The following is a 20199-nucleotide window of genomic DNA, read 5'->3' as shown; positions in this document are numbered from 1 at the left end:
ATTTTTTTTCCCACAGTACCAACACCACCACCACCACCACCTGCTGCTGCATCCGAGAGCTCCGGAAGTGGTAATAATTACTTTTTGTTACAGACACACTAGTTTCCTACAGTATTACTGTAATTTTTGTATTTTACAATACTTGTCATCTTTTACACACAGACCGCCTCGTAATTGATACAGAGGAGGAGCTCATTCCCATTGATTCGGGGGAAGAGGAGCCAGATTATAGTAAGTACAGTAGGATTTTCTCAAGCCCATTCTTAAAAGTATTGACCAAGTCCACTTTTATTACTTTTCAGGCAGGGAATTCCAAACATGTACTGTACAGTATTTCCCTCACTGTGAAGACCCCTTTTCGCCTCTGTGCGAAATCGCCTCTACTTCAACAAGAGTTACTGTGCACGTGTCCTCTGTGTCCATCTTATCAAAAACCGTTCCTGTGTATTGTCCCCTTACTGTATACAGTATATTTGTAAAGGTTAATCATGTCCCCTCTTAATCTCCTCTTTTCCAATGTAAACATGCCTAGCCTGCCTTTCCTTGTATTCCATCTTCTCAATCCACTTCATCACTTTGGTCGCCCGCCTCTAAACCTTTTGTAGTTCCACGATATCCATTTTGTATTATGGTGCCCAAAATTGTGCATCCGACCCACCCTCCACTAGCCTAACCCTCCAATCATACTCTGAATCCACACTCTGCATTCTGAATGTCGGGATCCAGACAGCAGGTCTTTTAAATACAGTACTGTATGTCCCCTACCGCTGGACAGTCATTCTGCTCCTACTGTATTATGAATATATCTCTGCCTCCTGTAGCACTGTACTACTGTGCAATTTTGTAGTAACTGTACTCTACTGTATTTTGTTTATAATATTTTTTTATTTTCAACTCAGTAATTATTGACAGTGAGGATGAAAAACCCTCTCCCCAACTTGGTAAGTAAACTGCAGTATTGTACTGTACTGTACATTGTGTTAAACCAATGGGTTGGGTTTGCGTGACCAGCAGTCAGGATTCTAGCGGTCAGGTGACCGACAGTGGCATCCTGATTGCAGCAATCCCAACAGGGTGAGGTACGGTATCCTAACCCTCCTCCACTACCCCCTGATTCTGGCCTCGACATTCTCGTCTCTGTGTGCGAAATTTACTCTCCTCCTCCAATTCCTGACTGAATTTTTGCTTTACTGTATTCAACACAGAATACAAAAGTATATTTCATGGATTTTTTGCTTTCACAGGCCCTACACTGTCACAGGCGGTGGCGGAGGAGGAGGAGGAGGACCAGGACTCTCTGTCCCTCACCACACTGCACCCATTAAGTAAGTCCAGTCCGGTACATCGTGCCTCTGTAGAGCCAGTTTGAGCAAGGAGAGATTGATTGCTTCTTTTTTTGGTGGGGGCCCAAACCAACCAGTCATTTCAGCCACAGTCGTGTGGCAGACCCTGTTTATATAACATAAGGGTGGTTGGGAGGGCCCAATCACAATTCCATCTTGCACCTCTTTTTTTATTTATTTTTTTATTTATTTATCTTTGCATCATGTGATGTTTGGGGAAAATTGTTATAAGGTTTGATGTAAAAAAAAGGTTAAAAAAAAGAGGCAGATTAGATGGGCAAAGTGGTTCTTACAGTATTTGTCATCAAATTCTATGTTTCTGTATGCAGACCCTCCAACATGACCCGCCGCACTGCTCTGTTTCTAGACTTCCCTCTTAATTTATGATTTCCATCACCTGTGTTGAACTAGTTATATGATAAGAAAGCTGTTTCTTCACAGGTGATGGCAATAATAAATTAAGAGGGAAGTCCAGAACCAGAGCATTTTGTACCATGTTGGAGGGTATGTGTATTTCCTGGAATTAACCTTTTTTTTTTTTCACATTAATGTTTTTTTTCACAGGCCCTACACTGGAACAGGCCACGGAGGAGGAGGAGGATGATGATGATGCTGCTGCATTTAGTGGTAAGAATTATTACTGACATTGATCTGATGCCATCAGAGTAGCACTTTTCATCAGATTTTTCTGGCAAATGCGTAGAAATCGGATGAAAATTGTTTTTGTTTGAACTGGTGATATTGCCCATACAGTAGCAACCGATCACATCCCACATTAACATTTACAGTATCTAGTTACACTTACAGACGATAATACAGTACAGTAGGTAATATTTGATTGGTTGCTACTGTATGGACAACATCCTGTTCTAAAAAAAACACCCATCTTACTCAATTTCTCTCTCTCTCTCTCTCTCACCCCTTGTCACTGTCTCTCCATTCATCTCTCTAGATACTGTCAGTGATGAATTTCCCATTAGGCACGAGAGGCACGTACTGTACCTAGTGGCGGCATCTGTTTGGGGGCCTCAGTTGGATGCTTACAGTATGCTAATACTGTCATCCCAAAAATTACCACTACAGTAACTGCTAAATATTTTAAGTGTACTGTACAATATGCACATACAGTACTGTACAGTATACATAATTCAAAAGAAAAAAGAGTTGCTACTGTACCTTATTCTAGTCATAATCACCGGCATACGGGTCACTCACAAATTTTCTGATGGTCTCGGTGGGGTCCCTTGGAATCACCATGCCTGTCACAAGCATACCTTTTTTTACCCACCTGACACTGGGCCTGGACACTAGTGTACTATTACTATACTTTTTACTGTATACTGTATCTTATAATATTCTTCTCTTTTACCCACAGACGACGAGCCAGAATACATTTTTGTAAAAAAAAATTACAGTATTTTTTTTTTCTCCAACATTATTTTAAGTCAAACTGATATGACTAACTGTACTGTATTATCTTTTTACAGTCCGTCGCCAACCAGTGGAGGAGACACCTGGTAATAAAATAGAAATACATAATGCACTGTACTGTATTCTAACTTACTGTAACATGTATAACACTGAGCTGATCATCTTCACACCCTCTGACATAACCTTACAGTACAAACTGTACTTTCTCTCCTTTTTCACCCTCTTCACTCCACAAATGCATGCTGCGTTTCCTGACTACTGATATAATAGTGTGTAGAGCGTAGCGAGGCACCGTGCCCACCGCGTGGCGAGCGAAGCAAGCATGCAAGGGGCTGCTTTCCGCTCGCCGCCCCTGTCGGGATTGTGTGGTCGGGATTCCGGCGTCTGTATTTTGACTGCCGGGATCCCGTCCAGCGGGATTACGTACTGATCTCCAGTCTGAGCCTGCCCTAGGCATAGGCATACTTGCCAAATGCCCAGGGGCACAAGCAGCTTCTGCTGATTAATATGATATGCAGCATGCCTACAGTATATTCTGTGCATACAAAATGCATTACTAATGTGCAGCATTATGTGTATACAGTACTTTGTTGTGTAACATATACTGTAGCAAGGGCACTACTGTGTGGTCTAATGTGAACAAAGAGCAATATGATGTGATGCAATGTGAATAAGTGGGAATACTTTGAGGAGTAATGTGGTACTATCATATGATGTAACGAGAAAAAGAGACACTATTGCATGATATGTTGTGAATAAAGTTGCAGTACTGTGTGGCGTCATTTCAGATTGGGGAATTACTGTGTGGCCTTGCCCCTTCCCAGCAAGAACATGCACCGTTTTGGGATGCACACCGAATGTGCACACTGTTGCTATTTTAAACATACAGTACAGTAAGTTGGAGGAGCACCAAAATGACGACTGCTATGGTTGAGGGGTGATGGTGCTGGGAAAGGGGTACAGGCTCAGAGGCGGAAATAGCATCTGTGCAAGGGGGCAGCATCCAAAAACTTGACTAGGGAATCATATTATTTATGGCTGGCTCTGAGTACAGTCCACTATTATGGATAGTACTCCCTACAACACCACCTACAGTACTGTAACCCTCTTTTTTCTGAAGCGGTCATGAAATGTCATGACTGCTAATACATACAGTAAATGTCTACAGTATTTGTACTGTGGTGTTTAATTCCTTTGACAATTTGTTTATGACCTATTGAAGCTAAACTCTTGTACAGTACTTTATATTTTGAATACCAGCAATACAGTATAATACTGTACCTACAGTATACAGTAATAATTGTTTACTATTTGAATGTGACTAAATGTTTTTTTTTCTCCAATATAGTGCCAATTATTTATGGGGGCCCCAGACAGGGGCAAGATAGGTGGGCTGGCCCAGAAGCGGGCAGGCAGCAGCCCACTTATACAAGAGGTAAACTAAAGCAATGTTTAAATTACCTCGACAGCATACAGTAGTGTTTGATTTACTGTACTGACAATACAGTACTGTACATTGTAAATAACAATATTGTCTAATATAGAGTAAAGTACTGTATTGCCATTACTACACTGTAAAGTATTCAGTATTTGTTTTGTAATACTGTCCTTTTTTTCCCACAGAACAGTTGCAGCGTGCCATCCAGCTCCAGCGGGTGGTGGTCCACCTCCTAGTGGACCACTATTTTAATATTTTATTAAGTTTAATTTAATTTTATTTAATAAAAATTTTTGTTCTTGTACTCCATTGTATAGTATCTTTTTCTACTGTATAAGATAGGCATACTGTACACCATACAATTATCTGGCAGATAATCTGCAAGATCTGGCTGTTTGTAATGAAATTCTCTCCTAATTTAGCTGTGGTGTACAGTACCTCCTGAGTGTGCTGGGGTGCTTTCTGGCCAGTTTGGGGTGATTTGGAGCAAGTTTGGTCGGCCATCTGGCCGACATGTGCTGTCGACTGTTTGGCAAACATGTGTTTTCACTCCAGCATGTGTGTGTCAGGCATTTTGTGTGTGTCAGGCATTTTGTGTGTGTCAGGCATTTTGTGTGTGTCAGCCATTTTATGTGTGTCAGCCATTGCTGTGTGGTTCCACAAATGTTAGCGTGTCAAAGTGCTGACCACTGACACCACTATTTCACTTTGTACCGCATGCCTTTTGTGGAACCACACAGCCCAGCATGACTTATTGCTGGGCTGTGTGGTTCCACAAATTTTCTTGGAAAACAAATGAACATGAGTGTCTTTACTTTAATACTTTTTTTTTTTTTTCCCCCACAGATATCTATATACACAAGAAAAGAATGTAACGAAGAACAAACTACTTTTTTGTTTTAATTAACTTTCAAACTTTATTTAAAAAAAAACACCTTTTTTTTCTTCAATAAACTTTTAAAAATAGAAGTTTCCTGTGGTTTTTATTAAAATATGAAATGCAAGATGCCTAACCAAGTTGTTTTACATACAGTATACCACTCTTAATTGAATTCCCATCATACAGTAGTACTAATTTATACAGTACAGGAAGTTGGGAATACAAACATTGGAAACCACGTCATGTTTATTTTAAGAAACACTTTATTTACGGACAAAATCATTTGGAACATGTAACATCACACATACTGTACTGTATTGTAATAAAGCCAACATCACACATACTGTACGGTACTTTAATCAAAAGGTAACAGCACAAATACAGTAACAATATCAACTTTAACATTTTTATAATTTATTTTTTTGTGGTGGTGGTGCGGGGTAATGGTTTTTGTACTTTATTTTTAGGTTTTGCTTTTTTGAATTATTTTTCGTTTTTGTCTTTTGCTTTTTAACACTGTCGCATACGGACACCAGAATAGAGGACTGACAACAGCAGCCCCTGGATGGAAACGCAGCCCAAGGCCCCAGATGGACACAGCACAATGGACTCGGCTGCTACTGGATAGATACAGCAGCGCCCAAAAAATCAACAGGAATAAAAGGGGCAACTTGTAACAGGCCCTTACATTACCAGGAATGTGGTGAGCCAAGTTCATGCACTCCCCTTTGAGTAACCGAGCTGCTCCAAGTGGATTCAGCACAGTGCATGCAGCCCCAGAAAATGTACAGGTCATACAGGTACATTGACACAATTTTTTAGCTTCAGCTGTGTGAAGCTGATGTGCTGAAGCTAGGAGGTAGGTAATGATCTGGTTTCATCATAGTCGAGCTTCCAAGTCATTTTCCTCTTCGTTCTCAGCACAGAGTTTATGGTACCCTTATCTTCCTCTTTTCTGGATCACCAATCCTCACGCGGCGTTCACACCTAGCCATGATGTCATGTACCAGATTTTTGGGCAGCGGAAGTTTGCCCTTGGAACCATCAAAGTTCACACGATTGGCCCACGTCAAGTATTTGTCGTACCGTACATGGTGCTGGAACAGAGAATATGCATATTTCTGAATATGTCCATTTGAAGCTCTGTACAGATGGTCGTCCAGGGAAGTTGAGATGACAGCCAGGGCAATATTGTTCAGAGAGCCTCCGAATGTATTGCGAAGTGGCCTGTGAGCAGGTGTGCTGGTCATCATTGGTGTTCCTGGCAACAGCACACTTGAATCCAGGCCTCTGCGGTCGTCCAGCCCTCTGCGGTCCTCCAGGCCTCCTCTGCGGTCCTCCAGGTCTCTTCTGCGGTCCTCCTGGTCTCTTCTGCGGTCCTCCTGGTCTCTTCTGCGGTCCTCCAGGCCTCCTCTGCGGTCGTCCAAGTCGCTGACTTCGTCCAGTCCGCTGCTGTGGTCCAGGCCTCTGCGGTCCTCCAGGCCTCCTCTGCGGTCCTCCAGGCCTCCTCTGCGGTCCTCCAGGCCTCCTCTGCGGTCCTCCAGGCCTCCTCTGCGGTCCTCCAGGCCTCCTCTGCGGTCCTCCAGGTCTCTTCTGCGGTCCTCCAGGCCTCCTCTGCGGTCCTCCAGGCCTCCTCTGCGGTCCTCCAGGTCTCTTCTGCGGTCCTCCAGGCCTCCTCTGCGGTCCTCCAGGCCTCCTCTGCGGTCCTCCAGGCCTCCTCTGCGGTCCTCCAGGCCTCCTCTGCGGTCCTCCATGTTTCCTATGCGGTCCTCCAGGCCTCTGTGGTCGTCCAGGCCTCCTCTGCGTTCGCCCAAGTCGCTGACTTCGTCCAGTCCGCTGCTGTGGTCCAGGCCTCTGCGGTCCTCCAGGTCTCTTCTGCGGTCCTCCAGGTCTCCTCTGCGTTCGCCCAAGTCGCTGACTTCGTCCAGTCCGCTGCTGTGGTCCAGGCCTCTGCGGTCCTCCAGGTCTCTTCTGCGGTCCTCCAGGTCTCCTCTGCGGTCCTCCAGGCATCCTCTGCGGTCCTCCATGCCGCTGACTTCGTCCAGTCCGCTGCGGTCCTCCAGGTCTCCTCTGCGGTCGTCCAGGCCTCCTCTGCGGTCCTCCAGGCCTCCTCTGCGGTCCTCCAGGCCTCCTCTGCGGTCCTCCAGGCCTCCTCTGCGGTCGTCCATGCCGCTGACTTCGTCCAGTCCGCTGCGGTCCTCCAGGTCTCCTCTGCGGTCGTCCAGGCCTCCTCTGCGGTCGTCCAGGCCTCCTCTGCGGTCGTCCAGGCCTCCTCTGCGGTCCTCCAGGCCTCCTCTGCGGTCCTCCAGGCCTCCTCTGCGGTCCTCCAGGCCTCCTCTGCGGTCCTCCAGGCCTCCTCTGCGGTCGTCCATGCCGCTGACTTCGTCCAGTCCGCTGCGGTCCTCCAGGTCTCCTCTGCGGTCGTCCAGGCCTCCTCTGCGGTCCTCCAGGCCTCCTCTGCGGTCCTCCAGGCCTCCTCTGCGGTCCTCCAGGCCTCCTCTGCGGTCCTCCAGGCCTCGGTCGTCCAGGCCGCTGACTTGAACCGCTTGGTGGTGTGTTGCAATGATGGTGCGGCAAACTCCAACTTGCCATTCTTCCCTCGTTTGTTCAATGACTTTCTTCATGGCTTCTACCATCTGTTCCTTTATGCCTTCTTTAAGGCCAGCCACATCGGTCTGCAGCTGATTGACCTGTCCACCAACTTCTGACTCCATATTGGTCACCTTACTGAGTAGCTCCTTTAGTAAAACAGGACAGGTACACTGGCAGTCCTGCACTTTGGTGTTCACATCTGTGAAATGCAACCTTCTTCGTGGTGAATGTGTCATGTCTTCTTGTCCAGGGGTGGCTACATGGTCCAAAAAAGAAGCTTCCTGATGCAGCGTGTTTGTCACGTCCTCTAGCACCGGTATTTCCAGATTCATTGGCTGAACACTGTGATCTGCAGGAGATGGAACAATTACATCATTTGCCACACCACATATCATCTCCAACGTATTATTCTTTGCCTTGGCATTTTTTCGTGGTTTCACCACATTTTCTTTCTGAGCCGCCTTGGCAGTTTTCTTCTTCTTTTGTGGGACTAATGCAGCAAGTTTCTGTGCCACTGATGGGTGGGTTTTGGCACTCCCGTAAAATCTGGTAGTCTGCATTCTTTGTCTTTTGTCTAAAAATATAAAAACTACAATAAGAAAACATGTAAAGCACAGCATGCTAAAAATAGCAAACAACTGTACATTTTCAAATAAAGTGCACAACAGTAAAGTGCAAATACTGTACAGTATTTGCCTTTTTTCCCTGTGCCTCCCAACAAGAACCTCTGCAGGAGGGACAGAATGCTCTGTTACGGACTTCAGTTTAAATATACAGTATGATTACCATCACCTGTGCGAACAACTATACTGTACAGTAGTTACTGTATTTGATAAGATAGGTGTTTCACCACAAGTGATAGCAATCATTCAGTACTACTGCACATACCTGTAGTACACCGGGATAAGCAAGGTCTATGTACATTACGTTATACCGAGCTGGATCGCTTAGCAACCTGACAAAATGGCCACCGACCGTGAACTCCCAGCACGTGGCAGCGCTTGGATATGGAGTGAGATACAGTATGGTACAGTCCAGGGGCAATGCTGAAGGAGCGTCACAATCCCCTAGCTCAATTACTAGAGCCATTTTAACAGCAGTGTGGGCCCCTGGACACAGCAATGCACTGGGGCCCCTACCCACTCACCAGCGGAAGGGGTGGGGGGAGCTATCAGCGGCAGCTTTGATGCTCCGCGGGGGATAGGGGGGGTTCTATCTTTCGCTCAGTATGTACAGTAGGACCTGGAGAAATAATTTCTGCTAATTATTCCTTTACTGCACAGATGGGGCAGGAAGGAGAACACTAAACTGTAGAAGGGGGCATTGTGCTGAATGAAGGGGCCCTGGTACAGTACATGACTTCCAGGGTGGTAGGGGGTGTTTAATACACAGGGGAGGAGTGGATAATGGAGTGGGCTTAATATTAGTGTTATGGACTGCAATTAGTTTCCTGTATGAAACAGATACAGTACAGTAAATAACCCTCCTTGGAAGTGCATAGGCCCTGTGAGACTTACAGTAGTGTACAGCATAAGGGTCGACTGACATGATGTACAAGCATTACATACAGTACATGTCAGTACTGTATGTAAATTCTTCAATTATTGCCTAACAACAATGCTGCTTACTGTATATTAAATACTGTAGGCCTAGAAATGTGCATCTCAATATAGTAGTTAAAAACACAGGGGCCTATGTGGATAAGCGAGTTCTATGCACACAAAAAATGGCCACCGACCGTGAACCCCCAGCACGTGGCAGCGCTCGGATATGTAGTGAGATACAATATGGCATACATTTCACAGTTCAGGGGGCAATGCTGAAGGAGCGTCACAATCCCCTAGCTCAATTACATTGGGATAAGCGAGGTCTATGCACATTACGGTATACCGAGCTGGATCGCTTAGCAACCTGACAACATGGCCGCCGACCGTGAACTCCCAGCACGTGGCAGCGCTCGGATATGTAGTGAGAGATGGTATACATTTTAAAATACACCGGGATAAGTTGTACAGGCCATGGAGCAATGCACAGGGACATTCATCATTTACGTACAGTATATAAATAATTGTAAACCGTAAATGAAAGAATTACCGGTCAAATACTGTATGACGAAACTGTGTCAATGAGCTGGAACAGTATGGCCTGTGAAGAAGTTTTCGAAGGCAGAAACGGAGAGCAAATTATCAGGAGATTTCTGAAAGGTCGGAGAAGATCCACACAGCAAGTCTGCCTACGAGGAAACAGATTTGCAAAGTGGGTAGCGTAAAGCCTAACAACAATGCTGCTTACTGTATATTAAATACTGTAGGCCTAGAAATGTGCATCTCAATATAGTAGTTAAAAACACAGGGGCCTATGTGGATAAGCGAGTTCTATGCACACTAAAAATGGCCACCGACCGTGAACCCCCAGCACGTGGCAGCGCTCGGATATGTAGTGAGATACAGTATGGCATACATTTCACAGTTCAGGGGGCAATGCTGAAGGAGCGTCACAATCCCCTAGCTCAATTACATTGGGATAAGCGAGGTCTACTGTATGCACATTACGGTATACCGAGCTGGATCGCTTAGCAACCTGACAAAATGGCCGCCGACCGTGAACTCCCAGCACGTGGCAGCGCTCGGATATGTAGTGAGATACAATATGGCATACATTTCACAGTTCAGGGGGCAATGCTGAAGGAGCGTCACAATCCCCTAGCTCAATTACATTGGGATAAGCGAGGTCTACTGTATGCACATTACGGTATACCGAGCTGGATCGCTTAGCAACCTGACAAAATGGCCGCCGACCGTGAACTCCCAGCACGTGGCAGCGCTCGGATATGTAGTGAGATACAATATGGCATACATTTCACAGTTCAGGGGGCAATGCTGAAGGAGCGTCACAATCCCCTAGCTCAATTACATTGGGATAAGCGAGGTCTATGCACATTACGGTATACCGAGCTGGATCGCTTAGCAACCTGACAACATGGCCGCCGACCGTGAACTCCCAGCACGTGGCAGCGCTCGGATATGTAGTGAGATACAATATGGCATACATTTCACAGTTCAGGGGGCAATGCTGAAGGAGCGTCACAATCCCCTAGCTCAATTACATTGGGATAAGCGAGGTCTATGCACATTACGGTATACCGAGCTGGATCGCTTAGCAACCTGACAACATGGCCGCCGACCGTGAACTCCCAGCACGTGGCAGCGCTCGGATATGTAGTGAGAGATGGTATACATTTTAAAATACACCGGGATAAGTTGTACAGGCCATGGAGCAATGCACAGGGACATTCATCATTTACGTACAGTATATAAATAATTGTAAACCGTAAATGAAAGAATTACCGGTCAAATACTGTATGACGAAACTGTGTCAATGAGCTGGAACAGTATGGCCTGTGAAGAAGTTTTCGAAGGCAGAAACGGAGAGCAAATTATCAGGAGATTTCTGAAAGGTCGGAGAAGATCCACACAGCAAGTCTGCCTACGAGGAAACAGATTTGCAAAGTGGGTAGCGGGCGGTGACTGAGACGCTCTTTTATTCACATTCAAAAGTACCTGTACAGTATGCTCTGTGATTGGTGTAAGGATGAATGCGCCTATATTGGCACCAATCACAGCGGTAAGAATTCCTTTTGTGTGAATGTGAATAAAAGAGCGTCTCAGTCACCGCCCCGCTACCCACTTTGCAAAGCTGTTTCCTCGTAGGCAGACTTGCTGTGTGGATCTTCTCCGACCTTTCAGAAATCTCCTGATAATTTGCTCTCCGTTTCTGCCTTCGATAACTTCTTCACAGGCCATACTGTTCCAGCTCATTGACACAGTTTCGTCATACAGTATTTGACCGGTAATTCTTTCATTTACGGTTTACAATTATTTATATACTGTACGTAAATGATGAATGTCCCTGTGCATTGCTCCATGGCCTGTACAACTTATCCCGGTGTATTTTAAAATGTATACCATCTCTCACTACATATCCGAGCGCTGCCACGTGCTGGGAGTTCACGGTCGGCGGCCATGTTGTCAGGTTGCTAAGCGATCCAGCTCGGTATACCGTAATGTGCATAGACCTCGCTTATCCCAATGTAATTGAGCTAGGGGATTGTGACGCTCCTTCAGCATTGCCCCCTGAACTGTGAAATGTCTGCCATATTGTATCTCACTACATATCCGAGCGCTGCCACGTGCTGGGAGTTCACGGTCGGCGGCCATTTTGTCAGGTTGCTAAGCGATCCAGCTCGGTATACCGTAATGTGCATACAGTAGACCTCGCTTATCCCAATGTAATTGAGCTAGGGGATTGTGACGCTCCTTCAGCATTGCCCCCTGAACTGTGAAATGTATGCCATACTGTATCTCACTACATATCCGAGCGCTGCCACGTGCTGGGAGTTCACGGTCGGCGGCCATTTTGTCAGGTTGCTAAGCGATCCAGCTCGGTATACCGTAATGTGCATACAGTAGACCTCGCTTATCCCAATGTAATTGAGCTAGGGGATTGTGACGCTCCTTCAGCATTGCCCCCTGAACTGTGAAATGTATGCCATACTGTATCTCACTACATATCCGAGCGCTGCCACGTGCTGGGGGTTCACGGTCGGTGGCCATTTTTTGTGTGCATAGAACTCGCTTATCCACATAGGCCCCTGTGTTTTTAACTACTATATTGAGATGCACATTTCTAGGCCTACAGTATTTAATATACAGTAAGCAGCATTGTTGTTAGGCAATAATTGAAGAATTTACATACAGTACTGACATGTACTGTATGTAATGCTTGTACATCATGTCAGTCGACCCTTATGCTGTACACTACTGTAAGTCTCACAGGGCCCATGCACTTCCAAGGAGGGTTAGTTACTGTACTGTATCTGTTTCATACAGGAAACTAATTGCAGTCCATAACACTGAAGTTGTATTTTCAGTACTGTACAGTATACAATACTTAAATTTGAACATCAGGTACTGGATAGTAAACATGTACAGTATTAACTTCTATCATAAAACTCTTATGCATTTTCAGATGTGTAAATTTTAGACTACAGTATTCACAAATGTTTTCTCTCCATACAGGAATTATAGTTGGACAACATGCCAGTAACTATCAACAAAACGATGAGCAAGATAATCGCCAACATGAAAAAAGAAAATAAAACCATCAAAGAGATCCATGCATGGCTCAAGGAAAGTGGCATTATAGTCACTTTAGAAACGGTGCGCTATCATGCATTCGAGAGAACAACGCCCAGATTTGTATTTCCTACAAAATGCACATGGTACGTACTGTACACTACTGTAATGTTTAAATGACTTGCTTTATACCATAAACAATTTTTTTGAAATAAAATAAAAACTTCATCAATTGTAACTGTGATTGTGCTGTTCATGAATTCATATTTTTCATACTGTATTGTACTGTAGGAGAGTGCAACAAATTGTGGAGGAACTAACTCGTGAGGATGATGAGCGTACTGCTCTGCAAATAAAACGAATTCTCCATTCCAAGTATGACCTGGACATATCGGCCACCAGCATCAGAAGGATGCGACGGAAAATGGGATGGACCTTTGGCGCAACAAGGTAAAATACTGAAAGCAGTATAAACCATACAGTAAATGCACTGTTAATAATCCCTTGATACGTGATATAATAATGCCATAAATCATTATACAGAGTGTGTACTTTATACTATATACAGTATGTGTGTGTGTATATACTGTATATACAGTATTCTATCCCAAAAGAGATACCTACTGTATAGGCACTCAGAGACAGCAATGAAGCATTGCCGGCTTATTGTGATGATTACATACTGTATACTGTGTGTGTGTGTTTGTGTGTATGTACAGTATGTATATATATATTACTCTGTATGTAACTTAATGTACTGTATGTACAGTTTAATGTATACAGTAGGTATATAATACAGTATACTGCACATACAGTCTACTGTATATACAGTAATCTGTAAATCTGTAATTTCATAACTGTATCTGATTTCATTATTTTTGGCTCTTCACAGGATATCTCCAATGATAAGAGATGTGAATAAAGAAAAGAGAGTGGAACAGGCACGGCGATGGATTGAGAGTGGTGAAACATTTGATGATGTCATTTTCACAGATGAATCGTCTGTTGCCCTTGAGCGGTTCTCCAGAATGTCATTCAGGAAACGTAACCATATCTCTTTAAAACCACGCCCAAAGCATCCATTGAAAATCCATGTATGGGGAGGCATATCACGATTAGGAGCTGGTCCCCTATTATTTTTCGAAGGTACAGTACAGTACTATACTTTATTCTGTGCCTGTGTTCTGTAAAAATACATGTTGTACTGTAGAGTACGTGTAACTGCACAATAAAAGGAGTTGCTTATTAATGAACAACATTTTTTGATTTCTGTAGGAATCATGGATAAGAAATATTTCCAAGAAACAATAGTAGAGAAATGTATGGTGCCATTTGTGAATAAATATTACCCAACTCACCATAGGATATTCCAAGACAATGATCCTAAACACTCCGCCTCAGCCAAATTTATGGAAGAGAAAGGTATGAATTGGGAACGCACACCACCAGAGTGAGTATTCTTTCAACAGTGTACAAGTAAAATTTTGGATAGCACTCTAGTACTGTAAAAAAAATTTTTGTTTAATAAACAGTACAATATTGTATGTTTAATTTTCTCTATTTACTGTAATGTACTGTAATTAATTTTTTCTATACGCTTTTTTTTTTTTTTAATTAGATCACCAGACATGAACCCAATCGAATTAGTGTGGGCTCAATTGAAGAGGTACGTTAGGAGTGTTGCAAAGCCAACAACAAAACAGCAACTGGTGGATGGGATAAAGAAATTTTGGCTAGAAGTACTCACACCTGAACATTGTAATAATTATATAAATCACCTGTATAAAGTATTACCTGTTGTAGTTGAAAGAAATGGTCAAGCCACAAATATGTAGTTCTGTATTTTCTGTTTAAAATTTTAAATTGGTGCATTATTAAAAAAAATGATAAAATTGCCTTTGTCTGATTATTGCATAAACTAATGTAGAATATTATACAGTAGTAATGTTATTGATGTGTACTGTATGAACAGTTATTTTCAGTTTTATAAGTCCTGAATAAGAGTACTGTACATTTTGATCAGTGCAGTACATGGAATCGGATGTTGTAATACTTTATTTTTACATTAATATTGATGTTTTTCCAATAAATATTCAATTTTACAGTATGGTACGGTACAGTACATGAGGGTACCTGTACAGTATGATACGTCATTATGGGGGAGAAATACTGTATCCACTAAATGTACAGTAAAATGTTTTTTTCTTATTACAAACACACAAATGCATCTCAGATGGAAATATGCTATACACAGCAGACAGCTTATGGTGACAGAACTTCCCTACTGTATCCCCACCCATAGTCGTGGTATATTTTAGATTGCCTAATGAGACACTCCTGCAGCATTGCCAATGATTCATGTAAAACCTGTGTGCAAACAGTATCTGTATTGAATGCAAAGTACAGTAAGAGTACAGTATACAGTATTATCAGAGCCAAACCTGACCAACATGATGCCCTAGGCTAGATTTTGGCTGATGCCCTCTTGCACAGATGCTACGTAGTTCCGCCTCTAACCCTGCACCCCTTTCCCAGCACCATCACCCATTTTGGCGCTCCTACCCCCTATAATCTAAATAAGAACAATGTGCACATTTAGTGCCAGCCCAAAACAGTGTACAGTATGTTCTTGCTGGGAAGGGGCATGGTAACACAATAATACCCGAAGATGAAATGACACAACACAGTACTGCAACTTTATTCACATTATATCATGCAGTGGTGTCTCTTATTCTCATGACATCATATCATAGTACCACATTACTCCTAACAGTAATGCCCCTTATTCACATTACACCCCACCACATTCATCTTTATTTACATTAGACCACAGGTTCTCAAACTCAGTCCTCAGGACCCCACACAGTGCAGGTTTTGCAGGTCTCACAGAATCACAAGTGAAAAAATTAGCTCCACCTACTGTATGGACCTTCTAAAATGTGTCAGTTAGTAATGAATACATCTGTGCACTTGCTGGTTTACCTGCAAAACATGCACTGTGTGGGGTCCTGAGGACCAAGTTTGAGAACCACTGCATTAGACCATGCAGTAGTGCCCTTTCCTTATGTTACACCAGAAAATATTGTAGTACACCTTATACACATACAGTACAGTAATGCCACACATTAGTAATGCATTTCATATTTAAATTTTCTGATTTAATTTCATAGAGCCGCAGTCACTCACAGAATATAGGCATGTACTGTAGCATCTCATTTTATTCTGCAGAAGCTGATTATTCCCGTTTGGCTAGTTTGCCGCCTCTGTACAGTATATCACAATAGAAAAAAGTTATAGTGTCAGTGAAAAAAGCACCTCATGACAGATACTGTACACAAGCTCATGTCTAAATACTGTATACTGTAAGCAGTGACATTAAGGGGTACAGTACTGTATATGCAATTGCAGTCGAATTCCGGAAGGAATACGGAAAAAATGGACACGGGATCCCCCATCTTTTTAGAACCAGCACCGGGCTCTGCGCCTGGTCCTGGTGCAAAAAATAAGGGGGACAAAAAAAGCGTAGGGGTTCCCCATATTTTTTGAATCAGCACTGGGCTCCACTAGCTGGACAGATAATGCACAGCCGGGGGAGACTTTTATACAGGTCCCTGCGGCCATGGAATTAAATACCCAACTAGTCACACCTGGCCGGAGTACCCTGGAGGAGTGGGGGCCCCTTAAATCAAGGGGACCCCCCTCCAGCCACTCGATTATCTCTATCACCCCTGTGTATTGTAGCTAGGGGATTGTGACGCTCCTTCAGCATTGCCCCGTAGCCTGCAAAATCTGTGCTGTTATTTGCTCCATAGCTGAGTGCCTCCTAGGAGCTACTGTAGGAGTCACAGGCGGTAGCCATTTCAATTGAGTCTGCCCTGCTATAGAATTGTACAGGTATGTGTACATTACCGTACGGTGCATAGAACCTTTACAGTAGAAACTCTCCTGCAGCTTTGGCCTGCTTTACTGTATGTACTGTAAAACTTGTGTTTTGTCAGTTTGCTATGCGACCGAGCCCGGTGTAACGTACTGTACAGTACTGTAATGTGCATAGACCTCGCTTACAGTATCTCTGTGTATTTTGGCTAGGGGATTGTGACGCTCCTTCAGCATCGCCCCGTAGCCTGCACAGCTTATGCCATTTCTCATTCCATACCCAACTGCTGCCTGCCACGAGGTGGGGGTTCAGGAGGTGGGGGTTCATGGGTAGTGGTCGTTTTGACAGTGTGCTATGCGATTGAGTCCGGTGTACCGTAATACTGTATGCAATCCTACAGTAGCTTATCCCTCCCCTGTGTATTTTGGCTAGGGGATTGTGACGCTCCTTCAGCATTGCCCCATAACCTGCACAAGGGTTCAGGGGCGGCGGCCATTTTGCCAGTGTGCTACAGTATGTCATCGAGTCCGGTGTACCATAATATGCATACTGTGTATTTTAGCTAGGGGATTGTGACGCTCATTCAGCATTGCCCCATAGTCTGTACAATCTGGACTATTACTTGCTCCGTAGCCTAGGGCCTCTGTGGGGCAAGGAGTCATAGGTGGTAGCCATTTCTATTCAGTCTGCCCAGCTACAGAATTGTATGTGTACTGTGTACGGAGCATAGTACCTTAACCTGCATAGAACCTGCAGATTATGGTACACCGGACTCGATCGCATAGAACCGCTCATGCAGCTACTGTATGCCCTGGTTTGCAGTATGTGAATAAAAAAAATAATAAAGTGTCTGAAAAAAACTACAGTAACATGCATTCGTACAGTACTTAAGGAATCGAACCCTGGACTCTGAGTATAGGAAGCGAAACACTTCACCACTTCGCCGCAGACAAATGTATAAATCCGTTGGTTTTGATTATGCTGTAATGGCTACGGGATTAGGACGATAACACTGTAGAAAATTCCTAATCTTGAGAGGCAATAGTGAACTTGTAACACACATCCATTTGCGACAGTGTACACTACTGGTTTTACAGTACTGTGTTTTGTCTGCGGGACTTGCACGCTCACATACAGTATTCATAAAGTATTGTAGATGGATCATATACTGTATGCTGTACTACTGTATTTGCGTCGGTGTCGTACTGTATATACTGTACAGTACTGTATTAAATAATGCAGCGTAATGAGTACAGTATTTGCTGTATGCAGCGTAATGAGACGCCTTAGTAAAGTAGTCCTTATTATGTATGTCAGTATTGTATTTTACGGGAGACCACACGCATGCGCAGTGGTGATTGTAAAAAGCGACATCTGGTGGCTGATCGCAGGTATTACACGTAAAGGTAACGCCAAACGTCAAATGTCTGTCTCCGTGCGATTAGATAGCCTCTCTGTGGCTAGGCGCGCCTCGCTACGCCACAGTACGCTGCGTATGGTCGAACGGGACAACCGCCGCGGCCACTCAAGATAAAGGTGGCTACATCTGTAGCTGTCAAGGCCTCAGTTATCCGCTTTGCAACAGGATGACTGCTGTCGTATTTAATCTTGCTCACAAAGGACTGTTGGACAGTCAATTGCTTAGCTGAAGTAGTACAAGTGGTCTTCCAACTTCCCCTCTGGGATGACAATCGACTCCCAGCAGCAACAACAGCAGTGGCGGCAACAGCAGCAGTAGGCGTACCACTCAAGGATTCTCCGGAGGAATCCCGGTTAGGAGAGGACCCCTCAGTCTTGCCAGTGACATGACCTGCAGGACTACTGATGTTCCTGACTGAGGAAGTTGACGTTGAGGGAGTTGGTGGTGTGGCTTGCAGAAGCTTGGGTACAAGAGGAAGAAGGGATTTTTAGGTGGAAGTGGACTGCTTACGCTCTTACCCAAAGTTTCACAACTTGACACTGACTTCTGATGAATGCACTGTAAGTGACGTATAAGGGAGGATGTTCCTAGGTGGTTAACGTTCTTACCCCTACTTATTACAGATTGACAGAGGCAACAAACGGCTTGACACCTGTTGCCCGGATTTGTTGAGAAATAATTCCATACCGAAGAGGTGGCTTTTTTGGAATTTTGCCCAGGCATCACAATGGGCTTATTCATCCCACAGATAACAGGCATCTCCCCCAGTGCCTGATTTAAACAAACCACATCACCATCAGAATCCTCATCGTCAACGTCCTCCTCAGTGCCAGCAACACCCATATCCTCATCCTGGTGTACTTCAACAGTGACATCTTCAATTTGAATATCAGAAACTGGACTGTGAGTGCTCCTTCCAGCACATGCAGGGGGCGTGTAAATGGTGGAAGTAGCCACCTCTTCCCATCCAGTGTTGGGAAGGTCAGGCATCGCAACCGCCGACACACTTGGACTCTCCTTGGGGATTTGTAATACCATCGTAGAACACACATTTCTTTGCTGTGCTTTTGCCAGCTTAACTCTTATAATTTTTCAAGTGGGAGGATGAGGGCTTCCATCGTCATGTGAAGCTGAACCACTAGTCATGGACATAGGCCAGGGCCTTATCCATTCCTTGCCACTCCATTTCGTAAATGGCATATTGGCAAGTTTACGTTTCTCCTCAGACCATTTAAATTTATTTCTTTGGGTCTTTTTACTGAACTTTGGCTTTTTGGATTTTACATGCCCTCTACTATCACATTGCGCATCGGCCTTGGCAGACGACGTTGATGGCATTTCATCGTCTATGTCATGACTAGTGGCAGCAGCTTCACCACTAGGAGCAAGTGGTTCTTGATCTTTCCCTATTTTATCCTCCAAATTTTTGTTCTTCATTATTTTTCTGGAGTTATATAACACAATATGCGGCACAGTAGAGCGTACCCCTACACCACACAGGGAAAACCCTGTAAAAATGATATCTGGATTAAATGTTAATAACCCTTTTTATTTGGAGTAAATAATGGGGGTAATTCCAAGTTGATCGCAGCAGGATTTTTGTTAGCAATTGGGCAAAACCATGGCCCTCATTCCGAGTTGTTCGCTCGTTCTTTTTCATCGCATCGCAGTGAAAATCCGCTTAGTACGCATGCGCAAAGTTCGCACTGCGACTGCGCCAAGTAACTTTACTATGAAGAAAGTATTTTTACTCACGGCTTTTTCTTCGCTCCGGCGATCGTAATGTGATTGACAGGAAATGGGTGTTACTGGGCGGAAACACGGCGTTTCAGGGGCGTGTGGCTGAAAACGCTACCGTTTCCGGAAAAAACGCAGGAGTGGCCGGAGAAACGGTGGGAGTGCCTGGGCGAACGCTGGGTGTGTTTGTGACGTCAACCAGGAACGACAAGCACTGAAATGATCGCACAGGCAGAGTAAGTCTGGAGCTACTCTGAAACTGCTAAGTAGTTAGTAATCGCAATATTGCGAATACATCGGTCGCAATTTTAAGAAGCTAAGATTCACTCCCAGTAGGCGGCGGCTT

The 20199-nt window shown here is 44.2% G+C and overlaps 1 protein-coding gene and 1 long non-coding RNA gene across 2 annotated transcripts in view; both read left to right on the top strand.

Annotated features, from left to right (window-relative positions):
• MXRA7 (matrix remodeling associated 7) overlaps positions 1 to 5181 on the top strand; it is a 94605-nt gene extending 89424 nt beyond the window's left edge. Inside the window, exon 4 of the mRNA XM_063960430.1 lies at positions 5059 to 5181. Within this exon, the coding sequence (XP_063816500.1) occupies positions 5059 to 5119 (61 nt within the window). The 3' untranslated portion in view covers positions 5120 to 5181. The remainder of the gene's footprint in view (positions 1 to 5058) is intronic.
• Positions 168 to 2743, top strand: LOC135057870 (uncharacterized). The gene is made up of 5 exons (XR_010244426.1): positions 168 to 231; positions 900 to 941; positions 1245 to 1325; positions 1908 to 1970; positions 2719 to 2743. It is a non-coding gene; the product is annotated as an uncharacterized LOC135057870 (long non-coding RNA).
• Positions 5182 to 20199: the final 15018 nt, after the last annotated feature.

The sequence above is a fragment of the Pseudophryne corroboree genome, chromosome 3 (assembly GCF_028390025.1).
Source record: "Pseudophryne corroboree isolate aPseCor3 chromosome 3, aPseCor3.hap2, whole genome shotgun sequence".
In the NCBI taxonomy this organism is placed as follows: domain Eukaryota; kingdom Metazoa; phylum Chordata; class Amphibia; order Anura; family Myobatrachidae; genus Pseudophryne; species Pseudophryne corroboree.
Note: the sequence above shows the minus strand (reverse complement) of the source record. Positions and strands in the feature narration are given on the sequence as shown.